This window comes from Aspergillus brunneoviolaceus, assembly GCF_003184695.1.
Source record: "Aspergillus brunneoviolaceus CBS 621.78 unplaced genomic scaffold BO95scaffold_27, whole genome shotgun sequence".
Lineage (NCBI taxonomy): Eukaryota > Fungi > Ascomycota > Eurotiomycetes > Eurotiales > Aspergillaceae > Aspergillus > Aspergillus brunneoviolaceus.
The window spans coordinates 234700-261535 of NW_020290757.1; the positions used below are offsets into that span (position 1 = coordinate 234700).

General features: G+C 52.2%; 9 protein-coding genes across 9 annotated transcripts; 1 reads left to right on the plus strand and 8 right to left on the minus strand.

Annotated features, from left to right (window-relative positions):
* Positions 1-48: 48 nt before the first annotated feature.
* Positions 49-2411, plus strand: BO95DRAFT_387573 (uncharacterized protein). The gene is made up of 2 exons (XM_025583530.1): positions 49-637; positions 711-2411. Exons 1-2 carry the CDS (start codon positions 374-376, stop codon positions 2295-2297), a joined length of 1851 nt encoding a protein of 616 aa, XP_025443076.1. The 5' UTR covers positions 49-373; the 3' UTR covers positions 2298-2411.
* Positions 2412-2471: 60 nt separating this feature from the next.
* BO95DRAFT_442075 (phosphoglycerate mutase family protein) lies at positions 2472-4062 on the minus strand. Its single transcript, XM_025586339.1, has 3 exons — positions 3970-4062; positions 3563-3903; positions 2472-3491 (listed from the first exon to the last, which is right to left on the minus strand). The coding sequence occupies exons 1-3, from the start codon at positions 4003-4005 to the stop codon at positions 2828-2830; spliced, it is 1041 nt and encodes a 346-aa protein (XP_025443077.1). The 5' UTR covers positions 4006-4062; the 3' UTR covers positions 2472-2827.
* A 160-nt stretch (positions 4063-4222) lies between these two features.
* Positions 4223-5486, minus strand: BO95DRAFT_442076 (40S ribosomal uS8 domain-containing protein). Its single transcript, XM_025586340.1, has 3 exons — positions 4948-5486; positions 4513-4668; positions 4223-4459 (listed from the first exon to the last, which is right to left on the minus strand). The coding sequence occupies exons 1-3, from the start codon at positions 5078-5080 to the stop codon at positions 4278-4280; spliced, it is 471 nt and encodes a 156-aa protein (XP_025443078.1). The 5' UTR covers positions 5081-5486; the 3' UTR covers positions 4223-4277.
* Positions 5487-6320: 834 nt separating this feature from the next.
* Positions 6321-9875, minus strand: BO95DRAFT_103775 (karyopherin beta). The gene is made up of 9 exons (XM_025580331.1): positions 9735-9875; positions 9558-9616; positions 8667-9473; positions 7973-8601; positions 7704-7920; positions 7320-7652; positions 7029-7266; positions 6867-6975; positions 6321-6811 (listed from the first exon to the last, which is right to left on the minus strand). Exons 1-9 carry the CDS (start codon positions 9772-9774, stop codon positions 6625-6627), a joined length of 2619 nt encoding a protein of 872 aa, XP_025443079.1. The 5' UTR covers positions 9775-9875; the 3' UTR covers positions 6321-6624.
* Positions 9876-11855: 1980 nt separating this feature from the next.
* On the minus strand, positions 11856-15019 carry BO95DRAFT_387585 (putative anaphase-promoting complex component Cut20/Apc4). Its single transcript, XM_025583531.1, has 7 exons — positions 14655-15019; positions 14174-14525; positions 13522-14089; positions 12711-13451; positions 12588-12657; positions 12377-12526; positions 11856-12303 (listed from the first exon to the last, which is right to left on the minus strand). The coding sequence occupies exons 1-7, from the start codon at positions 14917-14919 to the stop codon at positions 11912-11914; spliced, it is 2538 nt and encodes an 845-aa protein (XP_025443080.1). The 5' UTR covers positions 14920-15019; the 3' UTR covers positions 11856-11911.
* A 361-nt stretch (positions 15020-15380) lies between these two features.
* On the minus strand, positions 15381-17407 carry BO95DRAFT_462934 (uncharacterized protein; the record flags this gene model as incomplete). The annotated part of the gene is made up of 3 exons (XM_025588950.1): positions 15381-17051; positions 17107-17317; positions 17376-17407. The coding sequence occupies 3 exons, from the start codon at positions 17405-17407 to the stop codon at positions 15381-15383; spliced, it is 1914 nt and encodes a 637-aa protein (XP_025443081.1).
* Positions 17408-20003: 2596 nt separating this feature from the next.
* Positions 20004-21670, minus strand: BO95DRAFT_411997 (uncharacterized protein). The gene has a single exon (XM_025584226.1). It carries the CDS (start codon positions 21353-21355, stop codon positions 20351-20353), a length of 1005 nt encoding a protein of 334 aa, XP_025443082.1. The 5' UTR covers positions 21356-21670; the 3' UTR covers positions 20004-20350.
* A 732-nt stretch (positions 21671-22402) lies between these two features.
* Positions 22403-24632, minus strand: BO95DRAFT_412000 (Zn(II)2Cys6 transcription factor). The gene is made up of 3 exons (XM_025584227.1): positions 23620-24632; positions 23417-23560; positions 22403-23353 (listed from the first exon to the last, which is right to left on the minus strand). The coding sequence occupies exons 1-3, from the start codon at positions 24325-24327 to the stop codon at positions 22535-22537; spliced, it is 1671 nt and encodes a 556-aa protein (XP_025443083.1). The 5' UTR covers positions 24328-24632; the 3' UTR covers positions 22403-22534.
* A 797-nt stretch (positions 24633-25429) lies between these two features.
* Positions 25430-26548, minus strand: BO95DRAFT_431169 (uncharacterized protein; the record flags this gene model as incomplete). The annotated part of the gene is made up of 3 exons (XM_025584997.1): positions 25430-25894; positions 25957-26414; positions 26455-26548. 3 exons carry the CDS (start codon positions 26546-26548, stop codon positions 25430-25432), a joined length of 1017 nt encoding a protein of 338 aa, XP_025443084.1.
* Between the last annotated feature and the right edge of the window lie 288 nt (positions 26549-26836).

The following is a 26836-nucleotide window of genomic DNA, read 5'->3' on the forward strand; positions in this document are numbered from 1 at the left end:
CTCCGCCATTTGTTTGGCATGTCGATACACTTACGGTAACTACTCATCTTGTCATCATCTTTATCAGCAATCGGTGGGTTCTTGCTGTTGCTGCTTGGCTCTGTACAATTGAAGATATTTGCTCTCCCATAGGTGATACGCGAGACTGTGCGTCATTTGAATCGCCTTGTGGGTGCCAGCTAGAGCTGCTGTCACTGAAAAGGACACCGTTGGCACCGGGACCTGGCCTGTACTGTACTTCCGCGGCGGAAGACAGATTGCCTGAACCAACTTATCCGACAGCGTGCTCGATGTGAAGCGGCTCTACAACTTGTGGCTATGTGCCTGTAAACCAATCGTCCTCTGAACAGCGCCAAAATCCCAGCATAGAAAGATGGCCTCGACTACAGACATTCCAAGCGCATCATCGGACTCGCTCGAGAGCTTCACCTTGCATGTCTTGTGTCCATCATTGCCTCCTCCTAATCGGTACACCATTCAAGATGTGTCCCCCTTTACGACTGTCGCGGATCTGAAGGCCCGACTCGCAGGAGCAATTCCGAGCCAGCCGTCTCCGGACAGCCAACGTTTGATTTATCGTGGGAAGCCACTTCTGAATGATGCGGCAGCGTTGAGAGATGTACTGGAGCCGCCTAATGTAAGAGAACTTGATTTTTTGATGGTGCCTGCAATCACTCTGTTATAACCTAGCTGACTGGTAATTTGTGAAGGCCACCGAGTATTCCATCCATCTTGTTCTTCCTCCATCTTCTGAATCTTCGGCACCACGCACCCTCAGCTCCCCCGGTTCGCAACAACCACAATTCATTCCGGATTCTGCTATTCACCTTCCATCGATGACCCTCCGACCTGAGCCACCCACACCTAGAGCTGAGCCAGAGCGCACAGGCGCGTCTGAAGCCGAGGTCGGACTGGCCTTGCGACGTAATATTGAGACAATTCGACGGCAGATCGAGATGCGGGACCGAGGCAACTTGTCGGGAGGCACAACCGCCTTCTCGTCCAGCTTGAATCCAGCACTTTCGGCTGCCCAGCAGCAGCGACCAACGTGGCCAGATCGATCGTCCTCGGTGTCTACAACACGCCCAGAACTGCCACGGACATCCTCACTCGAGACAGTAGCAGCCACTGGTCTTTCAAACACTGTGTCTCTTTCTAGCGCTCCAGTAACAGAAGAGTGCTTGCAGACTTTGAGTCGTCAAGTGGAATTGGCAGAAAGCCAGCTGAACCGCGGCATTGCGCCTCCGATGAATCACATAATTAGAATCCGAACACATTTACTCACCATCCTGGATGAACAATGTATGAACCCTCTTGCTGAACGCGATGGCTCAATCGAAGGGCTGCTGTCCCGCGTCTTCAATATATACACCCGCGCCCACCAGCTCCGCCTGTCTAAAGCCGCGTTTCCACGATTGCAGAACACCTCAGCCAGTGCTGCGATCGCTACGTCAGCACCTGGACCAGCTTCTTTGTATCTACTATCATCCCCATCCGGATACCAGGGGCTTCTTTCCTCGCCCCAAGGGGCAGAGGCCATGCAGGCAACCATCGAGAGACTTCGCGCAACCCACCCTCCAAATCGCACACCAGACCAAGATACTGCTCCGATGCCTGAGATTCCCAACGCGAACGCAGCCGTCTTGGACAATGTCGTTCGCCGGGCCGTGCTCAACCAGCGGGGACTCGACAACAACCCCAACCAGAACAGACGACTGGCCCTTGCGCGGATCATCCTACGGCTCTGGCAGTTCGCCCGGCTATACTTCTTCTGCTATATGTTCACCGAACCCGGGACTTGGGCGCGCGTGTTCTTTGTGACGCTGGCCGTGCTCTTCGTGCTATCCTCGGAAACCGGGTGGGATCAGCGACTGTACCAGTTGTTTGTGGCTCCGGTGCAGCAACACCTTGAAGGTCTAGTTCATCTGACCCCTAATGAGCCGGCTCAGGCCCAAGGCCAGGGGGGCCAAGGTGCTGTTGGTGGTGGTAGTGGTGGTGGCCCAACGAACGGCAATCCCCGCACAGGGGTTGCGGGTGAAATGCGTCGTCAGCTGCGGAGGGTGGAGCGATCTGTGGCGTTGTTCATTGCGAGCCTGGTGCCCGGAGTAGGCGAGCGCCAGGTTGCGGTGCGCAATGCTGCGGAAGCTGCGCAGCGCGTACGGGAGGAGGAAGAACGCCGTCAACGTGAGGAAGCACAGCAGCAACAGCAGCAGGAGCAGCAGGTAGAGCAGGAGAACAACGTGGATGCAGCGCAGAGTGAAGGTCACACTATGATACCCCAGGCAGCTGAGAACTGATGTCGCAAGGCATCAGCCATATTGCCACTGACTTCACCTTTTGTTTTTGTTTCTCACTGTGCTTTATCCTCGTTTGGCTTACATGCGACATATTTCCTTTGAACCCCCCCCCCCCCCGCGTTGAAGCCTTTAGCCTCAGAATTTAATACTCATTGATATGTAATTGTAGTCTACCCTTGCTGCTTCAGTCGGACATAATCTAGGGCATAATCTATAATTCCCTTGGCGGGAGAAGTAGTGTCGACGATAACTGGGAACTATCTGGATATATATGCCTTCCTTACCACTAACATAGCTCTTACCATCAGTATTTATACTCCCACCCCCCAATCCCGAGACCATGCGTCAGTGTCACAATTTCATCCCCCGCTCACCTACACCATCAGTAGCCATAGTATCCAAACTCGACGTCGGCCCTGCCTCCTCTGGCGCCATAGGGCCCGTATCAAACCCTTCTTCTCCATCAAAGTGCCTACAAGGAGTGAACACCCGTTAGCCCAAGTTCCAGGTCCCTCAACCACAGAACCGAATCACAAGGGAAGGGAAAAGAAAGGATATACAAACCACCCTCGTTCAGCCCCCTGACTCAAGAACTCACAGTCACCATTCCGCACACAATCCCACCCACCAGCGACACCTTTGCCCCCACGCCAATCCGGGACTGTTGTACCAGCCCGAAGGACTTTCGTCCCCCGTGCAAGTGATGGTATCTCAGCCTGCTGGCCGGGAGAAGCATCACGCCGGTCCCCGCTCTCGCGACGGCGGCGGCGAAAGGTGCTCAGCCCCGCCGTGAACACCGCGAAGTCCTCGGTATTAGGATCCGCCGGCATGTGGCCCGTCAGCGCGCGGCCCATGGCGATCAAGGGCGCCGCATGCGAGCAGATGAGGATCGCTTTGCTGGTCCGGGGTTCGTGGGCGGGCTGCGCGGCCTCCAGCGCGGCGATCTCGGCGTCGACGTCGGCGAGGATGCCGGCGAGGGCGGTGGCGACGCGGTCGTGGAGTTGGGCGATGGTTTCGCCGGTGGGCGAGGGGATCACATGGGGGGTGGTTGGTGGGTTTCCTCCTCGGTCCCGGACACTAGGGGGAGGAGATGTCGCAGGAGGGAGGGGGAGGAGGGTCGGGAAGTGGGTGGCTAGGATGGAATGCGGGGCGGGCTGCGGGTGTTCGAAGAAGGTGGTGTGGCCGAACCATTCTCTTCAATCAGGATGGTATGCTTGCATTAGTGGAAAGGTTCGCGTAGATTCGGAACGGGATCCGCGTCTCACCCTAGACCATTCTCAATGCGCACGTCAAAGTCTGCGTGGGGTTCAATGGTGCTGTCCGTTGTGGCTGTCGTAGAGGTACAAGCTTTCGAGCATGTCCTCTGGTGGAGCTCTTTCAGTGCCTCCACTGATGGCTGGATTGTCTGGAGACATCGGTAGAACGGGCTGCAGTAGACGCGAAAAGGTTTCGGATGGACGCTATCGCTGGTCAGATGCGCAGCGAGCTCATGGGACTGGCGCACTCCGTGCGAGGTGAGGGTGGGATCGGCCGGATTGCCTGTGGGGGTTGGGAATTGAGCATGGTAGGTGCCCGTTTTGTAGTCTATCGTCCAGTTGAGGCGGTGCTAGGTATAGGAGAGCCACAGTTAGTAAGTGATGGGTTGCTCATGGGATAGAATGGTAGTACACACGCCGTGACGGGTGAGGTAAATTGTGTCGAGAGGCATGGTGGTTTACAGTGGCCTCAATGTATGCAAGCACAGAGTACATACAGTACTTGATGGCAGACTGCGGGGAAATTCCTGGGGTGAAACAGTAACTAGCGCGAGCGGTCAGCGGACATTGTGAAGTCGGCCTCGGTCCGAGCGTAGAGAGATTTACACTATGCCTATACTATGGCTAGGTCTACTGCTCTACCGATAGAAACATGGAAACTTTATGAAACGACGGAAAGAATCCTTGTTTGGTTGGACGAGATCACTCTAAATCAATAAACTATCTATGGCGTTTCTGCCGGGGGTATCGATTCCGAAAACTCTCCGCCAAGACAAGCAACAGAGAGCACATCCCTCGTCCACATCATAACAAGACATATTCCAATCATTTCAGGACATCGCCAGATGAAACTTTTTAGTAGAAGAAACCGAGGAGCTTGCCAGCAACGTGCTTGCGACGAGCCTCCTCGTGGTCCATGATACCAGCAGAGGTGGTCAGAACGACGAAACCGAACTGACGGGAGGGGAGGAGCTGGGTAGTCCACTTCTCGAGGTCACGGAGCTGGACGGGGTAGCGGGGGTTGATGACACCGGTCTTGTTGAGGCGACCGTTAAGCTGGATAACGATCTTGCCGGAACGGTGGTCATCGACCTCCTCGAACTCGCCAATGTAGCCTGAAGAGGGAGAAGAATTAGTGGTTTGTGGCGCGGATTTAAAGGTTAGACCAAACACAGAAATGAAAATGAGTTTCGGAAACTTGTAAGATCCTCGCCGGTTTCAATATATCGGGCACTTAAAGGGCGAGCGTTGTGTGATTTGCGAAACAGACCGCCTAGTTATCAACCCGAAATTCTGTAGACTACTACGTGTGATGCCGGCGCTTGGATCGAACTCATTCTCGCGAAAACTCATTTCCATTCCTGTGTGCAGCACTTGAATGGGACAGAACGTACCGTGCTTCTGCATGACGGAGAGGAACTTGATGATGACCTTGGAGGAGGGGCGGATCAGAACCTGACGGCGACCGGCCTTCTCGGCGTTGTTGATGGCGTTAAGCGCATCGTTGAGGACGGAAGTCTTGACCATTTTGACGGTGGAAGAGCGAGATTCTCAAATCGAGGGAATACGAGGGGAAATGAGGTATCTGAATCGAAGATAACTCCAACCTAGAATCCTCTCGGCGCCGTTTCAGGCGCGAGGAGGATTTGCCGGAGTCCAATAGTCAGCCACCAGTAGTCCTCGAGCGCAAAGAGTGCCCCTGATGCAGTCCATGAAGGGTTCTTCAGCCCGGGCCGTATGAGGAGAAGCGTATCACGCCGGCCTTTCTGGTTGTCTTCATTGCTGTCGGTTGCTACACCTGCAAGTAAAAAAAACACCAAAAAATCCGGGTGATTGCTCTCCCAGACTAGCTGAGAAGCTGCAGAACAGGGAGAGGCAACAGGTTGTACATACCTCGTGAAGTGTCGACGACGTCGGTTGGGATCAAAGGAAGGGGAGGGAAGCGGACGCGGCCGACAAAAGCGAAGAAGTTTTCATGGGGTGTGCGGGTGGGCCCTAGGGCTGTCAACCTGTGCCCTTATCTAGCTCACGTGACCGTTTAATTCTAATGCCTCAGGCACCAAACAGAACAGCCGCCTAATGTGTAGTAATGGGCGGATGAATCTGTCAAGCTTATGACTCAGGCATGAAATCTTTAGATGTAAAATCCCTGCGAGACAAGACGTTCTATGGCAGAAGAAGAGTGTGCATACAAAATCGTGACCTTTTCACCTTTCAAGTCGTACCTGCTCGTCAGAGATTAGCTGCCACGGTATGTGCTTCTGCCTGGCAGTGACCGGGCAAGTCATTCTGCAACATAGGAACACAACAAATGCACAATGCGCAGCTGTTTGCTTACATGGCCAGTGTAGAATACGGGCAACATTACAATGTTGTGAATGTATACGGGAGTAAAGGGATGGGTTTATCATTCTATACATGTCTTCTTGATCCATTGAGGGTCAGTGGAGTAAGGGCAAGGTGAAATTCGTGACAATAGGAATGGGGGTACATGACTTCTTGGGCATACATGATAATGCTAGTAGAACCTCTGTCTAATTAAAAACGACGTGAGGGGAAACGAAAATCGGCAGGTGGGAAATGGTAATAATAGGGGTGAAGAAGTTCGAGAACGCAAGGCCGATGAATGGCGCCAACATGCATTACGAGATGGCATGAAAAGGAAGAGTCCGAAAAGCAGTCATTTGCACAGGACGGACATCCTGAACGCTGGGGCAACATGGGCAAGGGGAGGGGGAGGTTTTGGTGCGGATGGTAGGGGGAGAAATTGGGTGGTGGGTGGGGGTGAGAGGGTTGGTACAGGGTGCTCAAGGGGGGTGTGGAGTGAGGGACGGTGACGGCGGAAAGATCAGCCCTATTCGCAGTATGATAGACTGAAAACACGGTCACATGATGAATGAGCAATCTGGGAGGGACCCGGGGTTCCGTAGAATGCAGGTCCACCAGCCAATGGGGCCAGCGTCGCCACGGCGTTACTTCCTTCGGTGCGCCAAAAGCTGGCGGCGTCCTGTAGGGGGGGCATATTGTCGAGTGAAAGATCAATTGACGGGAGGGCGATTGATACTTGTCACTTAAGCCATAGCAGCAGCAGTCGACATGTTGATCTGGCGCTTGACTTGCTCACGGGTCCACCGGGCAGTGTCAATGGTACGAGGTCCATAATCACGGTTCTGGCGGGTTTCGCGAACAAGGGCAGTGACCCAGTCGTTGCGGAAGTAGTTGGAAAATTCGCCGTTGGGGAAGCCCTCGGCAAGATCACTGACACTGAGTTTAGCTAAAATCCACAGGACTGATTTGAACAGCGAAAACTTACCCAAGGACACCCATAGCGGCCCTCATCAAGCCCTCACTGCGGTTGATGTCTTGAGAAACGGTGTGGAGCAGTTGGAAGATGTGGTCGACGAAAGGTGTGATGTGAGAGACTGAAAAATGATGTCAGCAAAGCACATGCTGAGTGGTCGTAGACAATGCTCACTCTGAGGCTTGCCCTTGTAAGCCAAAAGAATACCACCCCAAGCATCCATGATACCCTCACGGAGGGAGATGATGTAGTCGATGGCGTCAAGAGACACATCGTCGCTGGCAGTCACGGCCGCGGCCTGGTGGAGGACAGTTGCAACAACTTGAAGATAGGTGTCAAACTGAGTGCCGATAGCCTGAGCGATATCTCCAAACGTCTCAAGGATAGCAGGCTTGAGCTGATTGCCGCAGGTCTTCGAAGACAGTTAGTTGGACGGTCACAGAACTGTCAAGACTGTTGACTTACTCGCAAAACGGTGAGGAGAGCGTTCATGAAACCATCACAGAAGGGCTGGATCTTCTCATTCAGGGCACGAGCGATGTCGCTGACCAATCCAATCGCCATGGAGCACAGACCAGGCTCTTCCTGGTTGCTGAGAGCATTGTACAGAGGCTGGGCAAAAGACTCCATGTACTTGGCAAATTCCTCTTCCATGGCACTAGCGATAGCACCGACAGTGGCGAATACCACGTCAGGAACACTAGACTTGGGCGGAACGGTCGAAAGTACGCGAAGCATAAGCTCCATGATGCGATCGGCCTGGGGCTTGATCTCGGTCTCGAGGCGTTGAACAACGGCCTTTCTGGTTAGCGAAAGCAATAGGATGCGTGAGAATCAGGGCGAACTTACGAGAATGACGCTGATAATGCTAGTCTGCATCTCTTCCAGAGTGATGCGGTCCTCAACACTGACCACCTGCTGCTGCATGCCGATGGTGTGGTCCAAGCGCTGAAGCATAACATCGGACAGGTTTCCGACCAGGGGAAGGCTGTCGATGGCAGCGTTGTTGACGAAGGAATTGAGCACCTCGTAGCCAGCGGTACGAAGCTGGTTGTCGGCATCGTGCCTGTCGGTTGGGTTAGCAACGGATCAAGGGTGCCACAGGGTGGAAACCATACCTCTCGGTAAGAGTAAGAAGCGACTTGACGCTCTCACCGAAGTGCTTGGAAAGAGGGTTGGTCTGGGTTCCATAATCGCCAGCAAAGCGGTCGGCGACGTTCATCAAGGCCCAACAGCAGGAGCTGGCGATCTTGGGGGAGCTCGCAAGACCATTAAACAGGCAAGAGATCAAGGGCTCCAGATGCACCTCAGGGTCAAGGGTCTCAGAGCAATAGTCACAGACACGGCCGAGAGCGTAAGCGACTGAGTCGCGGACCTGGATAGAGCTGTCTTGCATCATGCCGACCAGGACTGGCAGAGCCTGCTTGATCAAAGGCTCCAGAACCTTGGGGTCAGGGCCATCCATGATGGCACCGAATGCCGCGACCGCAGCATCTCTGTGACGCCAGTCCTCGTTACGGATGTTCGCCTCAATAAATGCCAATACGGGGGGGATGACATCGCCCTGAACGCACTGAGCGTAGAGCTGCAGGGCCTGGTAAGCGGCACGTGCGACGTTGTATTCATCGTCACCGGCATCCTCATCCTGTCTGCACATAGCCTGCAACAGAACGGGAACGACTTCTTTGCAAGCAACACGGGCGAAGCCGAAGAACGGGCGGACCTCAGGGATCCCTTCAGCCTGGGCCTGCAACGGTCGTTAGTTATGGCCGAATTGACTTCCTACTCTAAAGATCATAATGTAGAACGTACCGCAGCATTGTCGTCCTCGATAGCGATTTCCTCCTCGCAAACAGTACACCAGAACTCGATCGCGAGCTTGGCAACATCCTCCTCCTCGTTCTTCATACCCATGATACTCAGACCAAACAGGGCCTTCTCCATATAGAAGCGCATCTTATCGTAATAGGCACCCATGATACGGTTAAGACAGCCGAATGCACCAGCCTGGACACGGAGATCGTCGGCCTGAGTCGCCTCACAGACCACCTGCATGATGTAGTTCCGCTCACCCTCGTTCTCCATGTTCGAGCGCACAAAGTCGACGGAATCACTGAGGGCCTTGATAGCAGCGAAGCGGATATCCATGTTCGGCTCCTCGCGGCGAGCACCCTGGACAACGGCGGTGAGGATAGCATTGGAGTGGGCAGCCAAGCTCTCGCGGAGCTCGGGGTCTTGAGATTCGCAAATGAAGCCGATGGTGACCAGGGAGGCCTGCTTGAGTTGGTCAGAGCCGGTCGCGATGTTCTGAACCAGGATCTGCATCAGATCGGGCCATTCATTCCGGGGGAGCTCGATGGCGGCGATGGAAACGATGACCTGGGCGGCCGACTGGCCGGCCCGACCATCTTTCGAGCCGAGCGTCTTGAGGCCAAGTTCCTTGACTTGGGCCTTAATTTCTGGGGTAATTTGCTGTAGCCATTTAAGTTGGACCTCGCGGAGCTTAGCGAGGTCTTTGAATGTGAAAGCGTTCTTCAACGCAAGACCGGCGGCGGTTCTGATGTGGGACGGGGTGTTGTCATTTGCTAATTCTTGACCCAAGGTAACAAGATATTGAGCCTATTGAACAGAGATATTTGAGGTTAGCAAGCTGCAACGCGACCACAGCACGATGGCTGGCACTTTTCAGGTAAGGGAACTTACGAAGTCAACCTCAGCCGCATGGGCGAGCTGCTGTTCGGCATTTGTACGTGCAGCCGCATCTATGGTACACAGCAAGAACGACCATCAGCAATCGTGCCACAGCCTCAGATGGGGAACCGACTGCGCCTCGAGATGATTTGCAACAGGTGGGGGGGGGGAGGGAAAAGTAGAATATACCTGGCGAGAGGGTGCTCTCCAAAACCTGAGTGACGTTCATGTTGCCGTATGCGGAAAACAGCACCAGGAATCGCAAGCGAGAGCGAAAATCAAGAGGGAGGGGAAACTGAGAGAAAAAAAAAAGACAAAGATCGGGCCCGGTGCAAATCGAGCGACGAACTAATAGAAATCCGGGCGGGTGAAAGGGATTCAAAAAGTCCACCAGAAAAGAGTGTTGGAAGTGGACGACGAAGAGAGGGTTGAATGAATTCTTCGGAAGGACAAGAAGAAAGGTTGTTTTTGTGGATTATGACGAGGCATACACCACTGGAGAGGTTCTTTCCGGAGGGGGTAACGGGACGGGTACTGGTGAGTAATATGGTGACAGAACCGACACCTGGAACACGCTTCAAACACAGCGCAAGGAATATAAGGAAAAGAGAAAAGAGAAAAGATAACCCCCAAATATCTCTTGGTGTGAGCAGGAGGCAAAAGGAGAAAGGGGAGTAGAGGGGGATTGCGGGACAGTCGGATTGATACTGTGTTGAAGCTGATCCGGACTACTTACTCAGGTGAGGGGTGTTTCCTTTGGTAAGGAAGAAGAACAAGAAGAGAGGAGAGGAGAGGAGAGGGAGGGAGGGAGGAAAGGAAGGACCGGGGATAAGAGATGGATGGAAAGGGAAGCGGGAGCAATACACTCACCTACCTGGCAGGCTGCTCAGTCTCGAGCTCAGTACGACGGTACCTACACCAGCTACGAGTTACCAAATGCCCGTACCAATGGATTTCCACTGCACCCTCTCAGGGCTGCTGGTTCCAGAGCGAAAAAGACCTGGAATGGATGAGCGCTACTGCCTTTTGTGGCTCTTCTCATTGGTTACATGATCGAAAATGCACTGGCTGAGTCATTTCACGTAACCAGAGACCGACCGAGACATAGAGAGCCCTTTCACTCCAGTTGAAGGAGCAGACCACCAGGAGGTCATTGGGCCAGGGCCATATGCAGCAGGGCAAGGCCTGCGATAGATAAGTCGATTATATAAATCTTGATACCAAGGTCCATGTAGCTACTTGTACCTTAAATCCCTGAACAAGCTGCCCGTCTCCCTAGCCAAATAGCTTCTCCTTATGTTCATTTCAGTAGACTACAGCAGGCAGCCCTGTGCTCCATAGCTCTCTCTCCTTGTCTTTGTCGTCACCACTACCACTACCACTCCGTAAGATACCTGACTACTTAAGTTACCTAGTACTGTATCATACACCCGGAAATACCAATACAATCTGCCCCTCCTTCTGCGCCCTGCACTCAATCTCCCTTCCCACCTAGTCAGTGTTCGTAGTATGGAAACAGTTCCAATGTGTCCCTCCCTGCCGTTTCCCTTCAGGTTCCCTTCAACATCCTCCCCCTCCCTCCCTGTCATTTTTCCCACCTCTTCGCTTTCCCTTTGCTTGTTTTGGTTTTGCTGCTTTGAAGCACTTACCCACTCCCCACTCCCGTGACCCCGGCGACCAAAGAAAAAAAAAATCCATCGCACAAACCACTTTCACTTTCACCCACTCACCCACTCACCCACTTGCTGTTGTTGTTTTGTTTTGTTTTGAGATCCACCGCAGCTGATCTTTCCATGCCGATTCTTTGATCTTCTTTTTTTCTCCCGATCGCTCATTCCTCAGTGGGTGATAGACTGCTGTGGCTTTTTCTCTGCATCTGAAAGCTTTTTTTATTTTTATTTTATTTTTATTTTGAGTTTGGATGTCCGACAGGTCTCGCGACCTGACAGCTAATTGCAAGGTTTAATCTTTTGTGTAGAGAACAATAGTCGAAAAAAGTTCTAACAATCTTGTACTTCTCCTATGAGTAGTTCGCTTGAAGGGGTTGCAAATACGGAGTACTCAGTTGTATGAGACCCGTCTCAGATCGCCGCTGGAAGAACCAATGTGACACACTGAGGAATCTGGAACACTGGAATTACCCCAGAAGCATGCGCAAGCCCTTCTGCTTCTGTTGTTGTTTATGTGGGTTTCCCTAGTAGAAACCGAGACAGCTTGGAGATGGAATCATTGGCCCCTCTAGGTTGTTCCTTTTCTCAACATGGGGCTATCGTACATACGTAGGTACTATGGTATATTGACTCTTATATTGACTGTCGCATGCAAAGGCATTGTTCACTGAGATCTCCCTAGTACACTGAAATATGCTATTCAATGATCTCCTCGTCTTCATCCTCATCCCCGTCCTCGTCTTCATCCTCATCATTCCCCATTTCTGCATCCAGGTCTAATACCTCGTATCGCATCCCGTCACCGTACATGACACAAATTGCCCGGCGACCACGGCGGCCATTGACATCAATTCCCACGGGTCGAGCTTTGCCCTTGGCCCCAATGAAGCTGTGTTTGATGATTCCCAAATCCTGGGAGCTGGGCGCAAGAATGTCCACGTTCATCGTAGTGCTTAGCGGTGCATCTGTTCGCTCGTTATCAAGTACATCGCGGTACTCGATGGAGAAGACGGGGTCCAAAACCTCTTCATCAGCTCCCATTGCCGCGGCAGGCTGAAAGGGAAGGTTGAGTAGGTATGATGTTCCTTCTAATGCGCATTGGGATTAGCATTGCGGCTATCGGCATAACGCCTCACACGGATGACAACGATGATTACTTACTCTCACTCGACCACAAAATCACCATGGTATCATCCTCCACAAACTGTAGCTGACGAATCTCCCCGCCCTGGAGATCGACAACCGCGGTGGAGATGCTCTGCGTCGAGCTCACTCCATTTTCGGAATCTAGAACTACGCGGTAGCAGCAGACTGGTCGGTCACAGCCTTAGATCAGCCAAAGTCGGTTCACGTAGGCAGGAGGGTATCTTACGGAGGTGCCTGGCCTTGACCGATCTGGTAGCAACGTAGATCACACAATTGTCTTCGTCCTTGCTGGTTGCCTAGCAAAGTGTTAATAAACCAAGCCTAAGAAGACCGGAGTAGACGGGTTTACCTCATGGCGCATGGTCACGTCAATGACATCTCGGTCACAGTCTGGGTGAAGGGTTAGAGGTGACCTGTGCAGGATACCTCTGCGCTGCGTCAAAGCAATCTGTCCGAATACTTTGTCAAATTGCAGCCCTAAAAGCTTCGTCAAGTCATTCATCTTAGGCGGTGCCACTGCATCAGCTTCGCTCGAGGCATGACTCTGCTGCCCCAGCAATGATTTAAAGGTGTCATAGAATGAGCGCCCTTGCCCTACCTGCGCCCATTTTTCCGAAGCATCCGGAGGAACTGGGGGTCTTGGAACTCCCATCATAGGTAGCTGCCGGATGAAGTTCCGTAGCGCACTCTTGGTTAAAGCGCCTCTGATGTACTTGAGAGTCTGCGGGTATTCCACCATGTCCGTCTTCTCCATCAGCTCTTCCAAAGTCTGCGACATTGGTTCCGCAGATTGCATGTCAATCTCATGGCGCAGCCACCGGGAGAAAGCATTGAACTGGGTTAGCTCCTCATTTGCATTGATGAGGATATGATGGCCAAGAAGATGGAGACAATCGAGCGTCTCCACGATGGCGTTGAGATCCGTAGTTTCTAGCCCCAGCACCTCACTCAGCTTGTGGAACTTAGACAGCCCAACCAAGCGACTGAGCAGCACTTGACATCTTTCCAAGGCTGGAAGGAGGCACTCGTGGGTCAATCGCCGGACATTCTCGTAGCCAGACGACACAGCCTTCTCCCACCGTTTGTGTCCCTGTAAGCCACAGAGAAAAGATGGTTAACCGCTCACGCCTTCCCAGCTAGACCAGGAATCAAATACTTACCCGTTCACCAACAATCTCAACAAGGAATTCCTTTAAGGGTTCAAAACAGTTCCCCGTCACCACCAAGTGATATGCCGCCGTGACGAAATCGCAATGACATTTTTCTTGTAGATCCTGGTCAATGCTGCGCATGTAACGCGCCGGCAACTCCTGTGCATTCTTCCATTCAAGCTCAATCTGTCTCTGGACCTGGCCGATATACCGCAGAAGATTATGTAGCTGCGTCGTCTTGTGTGCTAGCAGCGAGAGATATCTCCCCGACCTGGTAATGAAGCGCAGATCGAGCGTAACTAAGTGTAACGGTTCCGGAGCACCATCCGGTTCCCCGGCCAAGAGTGCATGCGTCGAGCTCAGCGGATGGGAGGCATGTCGGATAATGTGACCAGGGCTGTGACGCGCAACAGAGCCTTGCACCTGGAAAGAACCGATTTCGAAGCAGTCGAAGATACGCAGATGCACTGTGCCGTCATCAAACCCGACAAGCAGCACATCAACAGCGTCGCTGGTATTCTTAGTCGATGAATGGAAGATCGCATCGATAGATGCTCTGGAGCTGAACACATCATCCCTACACCCCACGTTAGCCCCATGAAACAACACGACCTCTTTCTTCATGGCTTCATTGCATCACAATATGCAAAAAAACACTTACTCACTCCCCGTCGCAGGCAAAGTACTCAATTTCGGCAAAGAACTCTCGACATCCAGCAATGCCAGTTCTCGTGGCAGATCGGCTTTGAGCAGCGCTGCTGCCCGGGACGGATGGGTATCAGGCGACAGCAGATCTTCCACGGTGAGCTGGCCAGCGGCGTCGTGCAAATTTCGCTGGGCGACTTTCGTGTCGGTGAAGTTTACACCCCAGCCTATACACGTAGCCTTGACCGCTTGTCGAGCCGCGTCGCCCTCGGCCTGGGGATACGCGGGATAATGGTGGACTGTTTTGCCACTGTAGGCACTGATGATACGGACGGTGTTATCCGCACACGCGACTGCGAGTAAATGACCTAGATAAAAGTGTCAACCATCCTTGCTCAAACCGAAAACAATGAGGTTTCGATTTCAGCGCCTTGGAGGTGAGACCCAGAGCCAGCGATCGTATCGATGGAAAGAGGGGGGTCATTAGGAATACATACCTGTGTTCTTCCACATCAACCCGCGAATCTCTCCTCCACCATCATCCTCATCAAGATACGGATCGCCCTTGTAAGAGCCTCCAAAGACCTTCTGTCCGTTGAGTCGGAAGACGCGTAGCTCGTCATCCTCTGTGACTAGAGCAATGAGGTCCATCGTAGGGCAGTATGCCAGCGCGCCGGCCTTGCATTTTGCCGGCAGGGACTTCTCCCCGACAGGCGTGAGCTGCGGCTCATAGGGGGGCTGATAACCATCGTCTTCAGCCATGTTATTATGTTTCCTGACCCTAGCCCATTATAGTGGCGATTATGGAGGGCACAATGACTGCAGCTATCGTAATGCCGTCCCCTTCCTAGCAGCTGTCGTTGGCCGGGGTGGTGGTGGATAACGGGCGCTCTTGGCGGGCGGAAGAGATGCTCCTCTAGTAATCGCCTTGGTGCCTGGCGATCCGCCCACTAACTACTGTTTGGCTTCGAACTTCCTCGCTTCCCCAAGAAATGCCGATAATAGTTTTCGCAGTGATAAAAAACATAAGAATCTGCTATCTGGGCCAACGGTGAATAGCATGGTTTTCATCTCACAAGCCGAGCCGCAATCTCTAACTTACACAATTCATATACACAACACAGCCAGACATCAAGCAATCGAATTATTCTCAGATTATATTACACTAGAATACTTAAGGTGAACGACATATATATGGCTTCAATGAAGACAAAGCTTATATCTTATATCTCCGCACTGGCTCCTGACTCAATCATACCTTTGAGGTAACTGAGCTCAGTCATCATTTCCCGCATGGCGGCAGATTGTCCCAATAGGGACGCTCTGCTCAGTCGGTTATTGACCGGATCTGATACAGCACGCCTTTCCTCCTGCAAGAGCTCTATCTCATCCTTGAGATGCTCTGGAAAGCCCACTACAGTAGGATCGGGGCTGTGTAGAAGGCCAAGGCCTTGAATAGACTCAACTCCTCCGAAGAACGCTGCATGCCGCTTGGGGTTACTCTCCACGCAATCCTCCTCATCGTTGATGCACAGGTCAGACAAACTGAGATCGGACGGCGATAGCGAGATGGAAAGACGGGGGAGCGGAAGATCAAGAAGAGGCGAATCGCCTGCAACGGAGGTAGCTGTAGACTTGGAATTCACCGTGAGGTGAGGTGTATCCGGGTCACTCATCTCTCCTGCGACTGATGTCTTCAGGTAATCGGCGTACCCTGAAACGTAGGTGTCGGGAAGAGCTGGTACGTCTTGGTTGAATGAGGCTGAGCATGTCATAGACTCCGGAGAAAGAAGTTCTGTATCGGTACTCCATTCAGAGAAATGGCTTCGTTCACACACCGAGCTACCTGCCACAGAATCCGTATCAGTGAAATCGGAGAAGTGGCTAACCATAGCCTCCGTATCAAAAGCCTTTCCTCGAGCATCAATCTCGCGCAACGCCTCGTCCATGACCGAGGATGGAGAGTTCGGCAGTGTCGGCAGCCGCTTCTCCCTGGTAACAGAGGGCCTTGGCGTCATGGCCAGATCCTCAGCTGTCGTAAAGCCGATGGACGTCGCTAGCAAAGCAGAAGATTCCCAGAGTGATCTTTCGACCGCATTCGTTTGTTTCAAATCGCGTGCTTTTGCGCGTGGTGTTGCTTGTTCAGCAACGAATGGCTGCTCCGCGGGATTTTTAGACTTTTCATGGATACTCGAGGGCACTGACTGGCGATCACCAGCAGCGGCCGGGGTCAAGTGATGGCCTGTGTAGGCTCTTTGATTATAAGACTGATCGTAGCCGGTGGAAGGCGGGCGATTGATGACAATGTTCGGATGAATACTGGTATCAAAACGGCCAGTAGGTACATGAGGATTTGAATCTAAAGGCCCCCGGTCTGGACTAGGTCTGGTAATCTCTGGTCCATGATGGTCTCCAAGATCAGGAGACGAAACATTCCACTGTCGAAATGCGGCGAGGAGTCCTCTCGATCTTGGAGGGGATACAGACCGAGCGGTCTTGAACACTGGGCCCCTGGGTCCTTCGTTGACCCTGACCTTCGGGGTTGCACTACTGGGCTGCGAAGCGCTCCTGTTGGTGATGATTCCCAACGGAGAAGTGCTGAAGGACCAGGCTGGGGTTGGCTGCTCCAACAACGGAGGAGACGTTCGGAGGCGCGGAAGCGTTGGTCTAGGCTTGGGAGGTCGTCGAGGGTTGAGGTACTTATCATCCGGGTTCATGGTTTGAGGAACCACGCTTTGCGCACTTGGGTTTCTTGAGTGGGTATGTGCGGGGACGGCATCTGGAAGAATAACAGGCACATTGAGAACATTGACAGGCTGGCCTGGAAGAAATGGACAATGGGTGGTAATAGGTTCTGCCTCGTTGTAGTACTCCACATCATTGTCCAGCAGATACTGTGGGTCTGTTAGTATTCAATTCCCTAAATCAAGGAGATTCGGGAGTACAAACATAATACCAGTAGGTACCTCCCATCTTCAGTCCACCAGAACGTGCTGGAATCATGTGGGCCGGCGAACCATCGCACACGATGTTGGCGAAGGTATGACACCCCTTCCACTGACCCGGACCAACACGTCTGTCTCGCTCCATGAGGTAGGGCTTGGAGAAATTGTCCCATGAGCCTAGCAGTTTGACTGACTTGACCTGCGGATTGGTACAGCTGCGCGTCGCCATTAGCAGGTGAGCGGGGATTCGCAATTCAGAGAACCACAACTTACAGAAGGAATGTCATTAAAGTTGTCGAAGTCATGATTGCGATAGGTGTATATATAAGGGTCTGACGAACGACACGATGAAGGAAAGCGCTTTGAATACTAGTCTGAACTTCGGACGATTTTGTGTCGGCTGGACTGCACACGATGTGCTAAGCAAATTTGTCGATTGAAAGGAATGCAATGGATGTTATTCCAAGACCAGCTTGGAAAAGAGCAATTGAAAGTAGAGAAAAGGCAAATGAAGGGCGTTTGGCAGAAAGCCTAGTCAAGCTGTGTCCTGGTGTGGAATGTCAGGAGGACTAAATCCCACCGGCGATTTCCTGCCACGCAGTTCCCTAGTGTGATATAAGAGTTGGAAGCTGACAGCTGCGGCTTGAAAGTGGCTACTGTGCCATAACAACACAGAGAAAGCTGAACACCAACAATGTGCGGGAGAAAGGGTAGATCAGTGATTCATTAGCCGCGGGGCTGCGGGAGTTAAATTTGGACGTTCCTGACCGAGAGCTCGGAACGGTATATCAGGCCAATGACGCTGAAGGGATGGTAGGTCGGAAGCGCCGACAGGCGGACTACCTGGACGAGGAAGAACAATGACAGGCGGAAAAGGGTATTTTCAGCGCCTGCTGCAGGAGCCGGACGTTTCGAGCAGTGCTTCTCTCACACAAATTTCACACGTTGGTCCAGGCAGGTCGATGAGGGTGAGAAGGCCGAAGTGAAGCTCAAGAATAAACCACCATCAACTCGATCGCGCGTATGTGTACACTCCGAGCGTGACCTGAACGTCAACGCTTCTTATTATAGTGGTGTACTGTACTCCGTACTCCGGAACAGAGAGAAAATCAAGTTTCGGCAGCTCAGTAGCCCTGTAGCAAGACGGTGCGCTTGTCAGGGATCCACTGGGGGATGATATAACCACGTCACGATAGTGATCGTCCCTACAAGAGAAGTCTGCCGCGAGAGAGGAGAGTTCATGATGGCAGCCGGCCGACAGAAAAAGGACGCGCGATGAGATCCGAACATGGTTCCTGGGCGATTGGTGGTCCACCCAGGAGAGTTTTTCTGGGATGAGGATGCTGATCCTTCCTGGCGAACCAGAGTGGGCTTCGAAGGGACTCGAGTCCTGAACGGGTGGACACAACTGGATCACGGGCGTTTAGCTAGGCTGGATGCATGTTAGCTGTGCCTGGTATCGGTACCTTAGCAGGCTTAGCTCAACAGCCTAGTTTGCAAGGGTGGTGAGTGGAGACCGATGTAAGTCCGAGGAAGGGAAATTGATGGATCAGAAAACAAAAGAAAAGGGACAGTGTACGGAGTAGGTACTGTAGCCAGCCACTGCACGAAGATGATAGATAGCAGTTGACTGAGAATAAAGTGATGATTGGAGACAAGCGGCTGGGTGCAATCCACGGTGGAAATTAATCTAACCAAACAAGGAGATCACTACCTTGGGATTGGTGGTGGCTGGACACAAGCCACTCTGAGGCTGACCCTTTCTTTCCAATTCCCGTAAGTTATCTTCATCTCAGCTTCTCACCTCAACTACCGATCTATTAAACAACAAATAAGCTTTGTCAATGTCACTCTCAAATTGTCCTCTTGTCCCCCCTTCTCACCGAGTGATCAATCGCGGGATGGAAGATTTTTAGCGAAGCGACCACTGATCAACCCCCCTCAGGAGGCATATCTGGTGGACCCGGAAAAACCTACGACTACGCGCCGATCGACTTCTCCACACCACGTGAGTGGCCCGCAGGTGGAAAAGCTGACTACTAGCAGGCTAGCAGCAGAGAGGAAATGTGGTGGACTGGTTGGATATGTCGATTGTTGACTGCTGCGCGCTGCGCCCTCTCATTGTTTATGCATGACTCCTGCATATCTCCGACACTCGCGCCATCCCCGGTCGGCTGTCCAGGAACAAAGTGACCTCGCTGGCCTAGAGTTATCTACCCAACGCAGACTGACCTTCGGATTCCGTGTCAGCAGCTGAGAATGGCCACAATCAATGGGTTCTCGTGTTTCCTTCCCCTCTGAGAGCTTTTAGAGCTAGGTGAATCTGGGCCGTGTGGCACTAGGACATGGCCGGTGAATCCAACCTCACGCCCGGACCAGCGCACTTGCAAACCATACTCCGTACACCAAGCCAGGGGTCAGCTCCAGTCAGCCAATCAAGAGATTAGTCGGACCATCCTAGTCGCTTAAGTGTGTTGTTGCTGCATGTCTGCAGCCAGTCAGTCTGTTTACTTCCCGGATGCTGGGCAACTAGACTTCGATCTCTGAGGGGGAAACTCCAGCAACTGATAGATTGAGGTCTCGACTGGCCTGAGATGGTGGTACCTGCCTTTTTCCTCAGCTGTAGCAGGTCAATGCCAGTTTAAATCCTCTGCGGTCGCTTTGACTGCCAGCGAATCGAATTTGGACTTGAACTTACCCTCTCACCAATCAGTAATGGCTCTTCAAACAGTGGGAGGAGCATTTCAGTTCCAGTTTGGCGGGAGTAGCCGAGCAATCCGTGCAATGACATTGCCAATCATACACATCCTTGAAGTGTATTGCAAGCTATCCTACAGATTACTATAGGTAGGAACTAAAGAAACTAAACACAAGGGGAGCTACAGGGAAAAAAGGAAGCATAGACATTATCATGATTTAGTATTGTCATAGCATTTGACCAGTCACGGCATCCCGCCAGAATTCAAGGAACTCAGAGCCCTCCCGACACGGACGGCGGCAACTGGGCGCTTGCTGCGACGCGTTTCATCTATGGCGCCCATTCTCATTATAACATGATTAAGGACCGAAGCCAAGCCGAAAAGTCACCACTGATCAACATTTGCATCAGAGCAAAAGAAGTGAAACAAGCAAAGAGAGAAGAGGGGGAAGAAGGCAACGGGGTGTCGCAGCAGTGGGAGAGAAGGCAGTGGCAGCGGATATGAAAAGCAACAACAATAACAACAATGATCACCCTGAAGCAATCGTAATCAACGATGCCCGTCCCGCTTATCATACTTCCGATTCACTGCGCCCAGCACGCACTTCAGAATGCCATCTGCACTCAGGGTCTGCCCCTTGTCGCCTCGCCACGGCACGGTGTCGACAATATCGCGCAAGTTCTTCTGATGTGTCATCTTGCCCAGCTCATCGTCCAGGTCCTGCAGATACTGGCGCGCCACGGGGTCATCGCCGATTTGGAAAAACTGAATCCCAACCTGCCAGTGCACGGCCGAGATCTTGTCGAGTCGCTGGGCCACATTAACGATCACACTTTCCGCGTCATCCGTGAACGCTCCATCGGTGATCGCAATGATGTTTAAGGGTTTAAGCAGCTGCGTGGAGTCCTCGAACGCATCGCTTGCGGCGACCTTTTTCTCCAGGTCGCGCATGTAGGGGCCCAGGATGTCCATCAAGCGGCGGCCGAACGGCGTCGGACCCTGGGGATACACGCTGCCGAAGATCGCCCGGACGTTGTCCGCCAGCGTGATGTTCGTGTATGACCCCGGCCCCCTTCGACCAGTATCTCTGCGGTGATTGAGGAACCACACGTCGATTCCATCTCCGTCATACTGCGTGCAGATCGGAGCGATCGCGGCGATAGCATCTTCGGCCTCCTTCCAGCGCCGCCCGCGCATGGATGTGCTATCATCAACCACAAATATGGTGTCAAACTCGCGTAGGAATGAATACGGCGAGTCGCTTGATGAGGTGCTCGAGGCTGTTGATGGCATAGGCATCTTCGCTGTAGGTTCAGCGGAGTACGGTGGGGGCGACCATGGGTCCTGATGGCTTGTGGGAGTTGGCTTTCCTATGCTTCTCGATTGGGACGCTATGCTCCGATTGACTGAGCCTGTTCCTGAGCGTCTCTTCTCATGCGAGTGAGTTTGTCCCATGTTGGTGCTATTATTGTAAGCTTGTTCACTCGAGGTCTGGTGACGATGAGTTGAGTCTCGAAGGGTAAGCTTATCTCGAAGGTGTTGTAAAAGTGGCATCTGGGAGGGGTAAAGGTAAAGATGTTTATAGTCGGTCAGCTCGATGATTCAATTTCGAGTCGAGTAGGCGGGAATCTCCGGAGAAAAAGACGTAGCCTCCTTGAGGGCAGAAGTCGTTGTGTGTTTGGAGTATGGAAGACGACGAAACAAAGGGAGGGCGCGACGTCAAAGTAAATCAGTGAATGTGGTCTGGCATGATTTCCTCCCTTCTCTTTTTATCGTTCACCCAATGTGCGAAAGACATGGAAGGCGCAGTCAAGGCAGACTGGTTCAACCCACACACTCGGGGTTCATTCCAGTCAGTAGACCTCAGGCTATATACTAGCACAAACACATTTTACTATTGCAAAGTATATGTGATTTGACCCCCAGGGAAACAGATCCACGTGCAGTGTTGAATGGTATGCAACCCCAACCAATCAGTTTCAAGAACCCAAGCCTAAGGCTTTCAGGCAGGAATGACTTCGCCCCCTTTCCATCCACCCGTGACTTCCAAGTTCCATCTCCTTACCGGAGATCCAACATGGATCTTGCCGCAGTTTGCACGGCGGCACTGCCTCGAACTTTAAAGTTTAAGCATCTTCAAACGACATGGCTGCATGGCTAATTCCTGTTGGCCACGAGCTCCACAAGGCGCGATAGTGATATGCTAAAGCTACAGGGCTGCATTGGCATGTACTCTACATTCTTGAGGGGTAATAGGGAGGCTGTAAGGCTGATGGATGCTGTTTGCTGTTTGCTGTTTGTTTCGAACCCACCATACACTATCGGAAGACCGGATAGTGGTGGTAGGCAGTGCACAGCCTACTAGCCGAGGCGGGGGGGGGGGGGCGAAAAACCGCAGTCAATAGTCTAATAACTTACCCTTGTCGCATATTGGCACTGCCTCATCCCGAACCTTGGTCATGCGACGGATAACGAAGACCGAAATGGGACCTATATTATGAAGTTATGATTGCATGATGTGTTTTTCGCTAGCGAATCCATGTCAGTAAGCCAGTCACGTGTAACTAGATTGACGTACATCTGTACAAATCGCCAAACATTCATCACTTTCGACACATAACTTATTTATGTTCATATATATACACTAGGTATCAAATCGTACCGGCCTTCAAGGCTGTTGGTAAGAAGATGCACAGACGCTTTATCCCTCAAGGGGTCGAGACTAGAAGCGTCTCAGCCAAGTGCTGTCACCCTTTCATGAATATGTTCAACGTCCGTCTGCCCGAGGGCATCGAACGTCTCGCCGGCTTCCAAAATATCAATCAGGGCCAAAGCCTGATCGATGCCCAGGCGGTTACCGATAAGCGCTAAACAATCAACCACCCATTTGCGTAGGGAATGGCCCTTCGGCTCAGTAGCGCCAGCAAGAAATAAGGGCCACAGAAGAATCATGCCACGGATGAAGCCATATTCCAATGTCACCGTCCTGAAGGTAGTAGCCTCGCCGGTAACGAGGTCAGCGCTAAAGTGATAGGGCACACTGGCGCATATGTCGAGAGCCAACTGCCTAGCCTTGTCGCGAACCTGCGCGAGATGACTAGCTAGATCGGGAGTGAGAGTCGTATTGGTGTTCAGTCGGTATGTGTAAGTGAGGATGTACTCGCTGATCATGATTCGAGCACAGCGATATTGGTTCCACGCGTGACAGAGCCATAGGTCTTGGTACACGTGGAATCGGTTGTTGTACGAGTTGAGACCCCAATCGGACTGGGTAGGCCAAGGGCTTTCGATGGTGGTGTACAGAAATCGAGGCGGCAAAGCCGCAAGCCATGCCATCAATTCGCCTTCTATGCTATAAACAGTGGACAAGATCTCCTGACAGTCGGTGATGACTTTATCACGTATATCTGCCCGGAGATTGGCCAGCCGGCCACTTATACTGATCAATCGGTCGCTATAAGCTTCGGTCTGAGGCCGCAGAAATTGGGCCACCCTTGCGCAGTCAAGAACTGACTGCGGCACTCGAGCCTCTCGTTGCAAGCAGCTGATGATCTTGACAGGCTCGTTAGTCAGGCCTGCGGAGGAAGGGGGCAATACTGGAATACATCAACATACAATCTGATAACGTAATTGTAAGAATAGCTTCAACCCCTCGGCCTTCTGAAGTTGTTCCACACCTCTTAACTCCAAGAGTGCAGCAGCCCCGGAGATATGATTTGTCCAGTTGTCGAGATTCTGCGGGGCTCTACTAGAGACAACCTGTTCTCCAATCAGACGCTGTGAGTGCGAAAGGGGAAGAACCTTGGTGTTGAACGCACCTCAAATATCGCTAGAAGTAGAACAGCGGCCAGGGTAGAATTGTCCCTGGCCTCTTTCTCATCGGTGACAGCAGAAGTGAGCAGTTGCAACGCCTGTCCGTACTCTTTCTCTGAGGTAATTCTTAGGGGATTGGATCGCCTGGCGCGAGCAAGCATGGCCATTCCTGCAGAAGTCATACTAGCCATCATAGCTTGCTGACTGAGTGAGGTCCGTAGATCGAGGATGAATTCCGTGGCAGAGTCTGGTCTCATCCAGACGCTTCCGATCCAATTATTCTGGCTCAGAAAGAAGCAGATAGCTTCGTTCTTGGTAGGTTGATACGAAGGCTGAAGATCGAGGGGGCGCCGGGTGGCAAGCTCTCGTTGAAGGTCCGTGTCCTCATTGAAGTCCACTATGTTACTGTCACCCGATGCGGTGCTGGGGCTACTACTCGTAGTGCTACTGCTACCCCGAGAGGGAGTCTCAAACCGGCCACTAGAGCCGGATTTGCTGGCTGGTTTAGTCTTGCGCGCTGTAATCCCGGTCCGTGCCTTCCGAACAACCTGTTGACTTTCGTCGCGGAACATCAAGGACAGTTCGTCTCGGTATCCGGGGCAGACCCGGTTGCCCTTGGCGCATTGCGAGCAGGTTGGCCGCGCCTGATCGCAGCGGATCTTGCGAGTGCGGCACTCCCCGCAGCCTTTGCTTGGCTTGCCACAGAAGACCATATTAAAACAGGCGCAGTGTGCAGAAGTGGCTGGTCGATCGTGCTATGCTGGGGGCAACAAGCAATAGATAGATGGACCCAGTCGGATAAGGAGAGCCAAGCCCAGAATGGAGGCAACTCGAACGGGTAAGCAATGCGAAGAACGGCTTGAGCACCGCGACTTTCCAACGTTCGAGCTCAGAACAAAGCTTCGAAAGGGTAGCTATGATAGGATTAGTTCATTCAAGAGCAGGTGCAGGTCGTACCGGAGATCTTTCTCGTCCAACCTGGCTGATCTTGGTTGAGAGGGACACGGCCGTGGGAGATAAAGAGGTGTATGTAGTGGGTTGGCGGGTGCCTCAGGCGCGGCGTGGACAGCTTCCTTCCCGACTCCACGTGGGATCCGGCTAACCTGATCGAGTATGCCTTGCGAGATGCCCTGCAATGCCAGGTGCCCGGAGATGCCCTGGTGAGTGCGCATCGCAGTGGCACATGCTTGTGAAATTCTTCCAAGACAGTCAGTTGTTGCCAAGTATACACCTCTACTGCCTTCTGTTGCCTTCTAGACGCTTGCACAGTAGTATCTCGCACGCACTCGCTATTCTCTTGAGTATGTCGATACTCATACTGAAGCTATGCTAATCTCGTCCAGCATACGTTGCTCTCATGATCTTCGGAGGTCAACATCGGTCATATGCTACTCATTCAATCCTTGGCTCTACCCTCTATGAAAGAAGCGCACTTAGTTATTCATTCTGCAAAACAACGACTGCTTAGCAGATGATGTGATGGCTATGGCACGGAGTTACTCAGCGTCAGCCCTATAGTTCTATGAATTGACCAGGTATTCTTCTATCTACCAAGAACGGAATGATGGCTGTTACCACGCAAGCAAGCAGTAAAACACAGGCAAAGAATAACTTCCTAGCTATGCACCAAGGCTAGTACCCCAGCCCGTTGTCAATACCTTGGGAAAGATAAGGTTCATTGTGTATTCGTGTTCGCCGGGAGCAATTCTATTCATGACCGGCAACCGCTTTCATCTATGTCGACTTTCCCGCAACACTGTGGCTGACACCTCCCGTCTATCTGCGACTGAAGAAATTCACGAGGGATCCCTCCTCTCATACAATGAAAGGGTATTCTAGAACACAAGGGGCATGATTGCGATATCCCCGGTTCGACTTCAGGGCATGGTTGTTGTTGCCTTGAAGGTGAGGAGGATGAATGTGAGTATGAGACGGCTGAGGCACGAACATGTGGCTGCTTCTCATGCGGCTGGGTATAAATTCGGGTGCTTCAGGGCGAAGAGTAGAGTAGTAGAATGTCGTACGCCTCTTGTTTTCACCGTCCGCTTTTCCGTGATCCTGAATCTGGCCCGGGGCACCTCCGTACGGGCCTAGGAGTTGTAGTGAATCTGGGCGTTGTGGTAGGCTTAGGTATGATGGTCTCGACATTCCAGGTTGAGGAGTAGCTTCAATTGAATAGCACTGCGGGTGGTTCTGCACGGGCAATCGGAGTGTATTTGGGGCTAAAGCGAACTGTAGTGGCAGGATATGATGTGGAGCAAAGTAGGACGGCTCATGGACCTAATCATTGACTTGCGTTATCACTGGTAAACCTCAAATAGGAGGGTTTCGGCTCCGCTTACTGTATGTTGTTGATATGATAAGCGGTCTTGCTCTAATAGCTGTCCGTTCATACGATCTTTTTCGATCTGTGGATAGGATCTTTGTGGAGGCGACGGTCGCGTGACGTTTGGATGTATTTGACGCGGAGTTGGCGAGATGACCTGCCCGTTTGGAAAATATCCAGACGATACAATTGGCGGGAAGTAACTACCAGGCGCCGCAGCTGGCTGATAGTGCTCAGGCGATACAGCTGGAGGAAGAGTCCTAGGTGATATAGTTGGCGGGAAGGATACACTACCTGGCGTCAAGGCATCCGGAAAGAGTGCAGGCAAAGCAGCCGGTGAAAGACCATGGGTTGATGGAACCAATCTGGATCCCTCCCAATGATTGGATTGGCGAGAAGACGAAACCACTGCAGGGTCAAGCTTTGAGGGTTTACCATCAGTGCGTTTGCTCAGATCTTCTTCATCTTTCTTCCCTGAGAATCAGAAGTAGCTTGGTTAACTGAAATGCCTTACCTGGCTGGGCGAAAGCTCTAGGTGCGTATAATTCATGACTCAAAGTGATAAGAGCAATGGGAGTAGACGAATGGAAGAAATACTTGCAACACATGAAGAAGGCTACTGAGAACAGATAAAAACAGATAGAGTAAAAGATTTCCAAGAGGCTAAAGTCTCCGGAGCGACTACCTGAGCTTCAGAAGTGTTCTGGGGAAGGAACTTTCATCGCCGTGGGCTGCCAGTGGCAATGGCCTTGGGTTTGCAAACACACAGCACCTCTTTGAGAGTATGTCTCTCGAGCTGTGTCTGTCTACACTCTGGAGCTTCATGAAAGCCTCGGTTAAGGCTGACTGATTGGTCACTCAAAGGTATTTGTTCCACTTCATCATCAGTCTACAAT

Coding starts and splice junctions, on each gene's coding strand:
- BO95DRAFT_412000 (XM_025584227.1), bottom strand. CDS start 24,327: ATGGTCTTCTGTGGCAAGCCAAGCAAAGGCTGCGGGGAGTGCCGCACT. Junction 23,561..23,619: donor TACTTCTAGCGATATTTGAG/GTGCGTTCAACA, acceptor ATTGGAGAACAG/GTTGTCTCTAGTAGAGCCCC. Junction 23,354..23,416: donor TACAATTACGTTATCAGATT/GTATGTTGATGT, acceptor GAGCCTGTCAAG/ATCATCAGCTGCTTGCAACG.
- BO95DRAFT_442075 (XM_025586339.1), bottom strand. CDS start 4,005: ATGCCTCTCGACACAATTTACCTCACCCGTCACGGC. Junction 3,904..3,969: donor TTTACCTCACCCGTCACGGC/GTGTGTACTACC, acceptor TCCTATACCTAG/CACCGCCTCAACTGGACGAT. Junction 3,492..3,562: donor CGCATTGAGAATGGTCTAGG/GTGAGACGCGGA, acceptor TCCTGATTGAAG/AGAATGGTTCGGCCACACCA.
- BO95DRAFT_387573 (XM_025583530.1), top strand. CDS start 374: ATGGCCTCGACTACAGACATTCCAAGCGCATCATCGGACTCGCTCGAG. Junction 638..710: donor ATGTACTGGAGCCGCCTAAT/GTAAGAGAACTT, acceptor TAATTTGTGAAG/GCCACCGAGTATTCCATCCA.
- BO95DRAFT_442076 (XM_025586340.1), bottom strand. CDS start 5,080: ATGGTCAAGACTTCCGTCCTCAACGATGCGCTTAACGCCATCAACAAC. Junction 4,669..4,947: donor CTCCGTCATGCAGAAGCACG/GTACGTTCTGTC, acceptor CTCCCTCTTCAG/GCTACATTGGCGAGTTCGAG. Junction 4,460..4,512: donor TACCCAGCTCCTCCCCTCCC/GTCAGTTCGGTT, acceptor ATGGACCACGAG/GAGGCTCGTCGCAAGCACGT.
- BO95DRAFT_103775 (XM_025580331.1), bottom strand. CDS start 9,774: ATGAACGTCACTCAGGTTTTGGAGAGCACCCTCTCGCCAG. Junction 8,602..8,666: donor TCGAGGACGACAATGCTGCG/GTACGTTCTACA, acceptor CGACCGTTGCAG/GCCCAGGCTGAAGGGATCCC. Junction 6,812..6,866: donor GCCGCTATGGGTGTCCTTGG/GTAAGTTTTCGC, acceptor ACTCAGTGTCAG/TGATCTTGCCGAGGGCTTCC.
- BO95DRAFT_387585 (XM_025583531.1), bottom strand. CDS start 14,919: ATGGCTGAAGACGATGGTTATCAGCCCCCCTATGAGCCGCAGCTCACG. Junction 14,090..14,173: donor TTGCCTGCGACGGGGAGTGA/GTAAGTGTTTTT, acceptor CGTGGGGTGTAG/GGATGATGTGTTCAGCTCCA. Junction 12,658..12,710: donor ACGTGACCATGCGCCATGAG/GTAAACCCGTCT, acceptor ACACTTTGCTAG/GCAACCAGCAAGGACGAAGA.
- BO95DRAFT_411997 (XM_025584226.1), bottom strand. CDS start 21,355: ATGCCACTTTTACAACACCTTCGAGATAAGCTTACCCTTCGAGACTCA.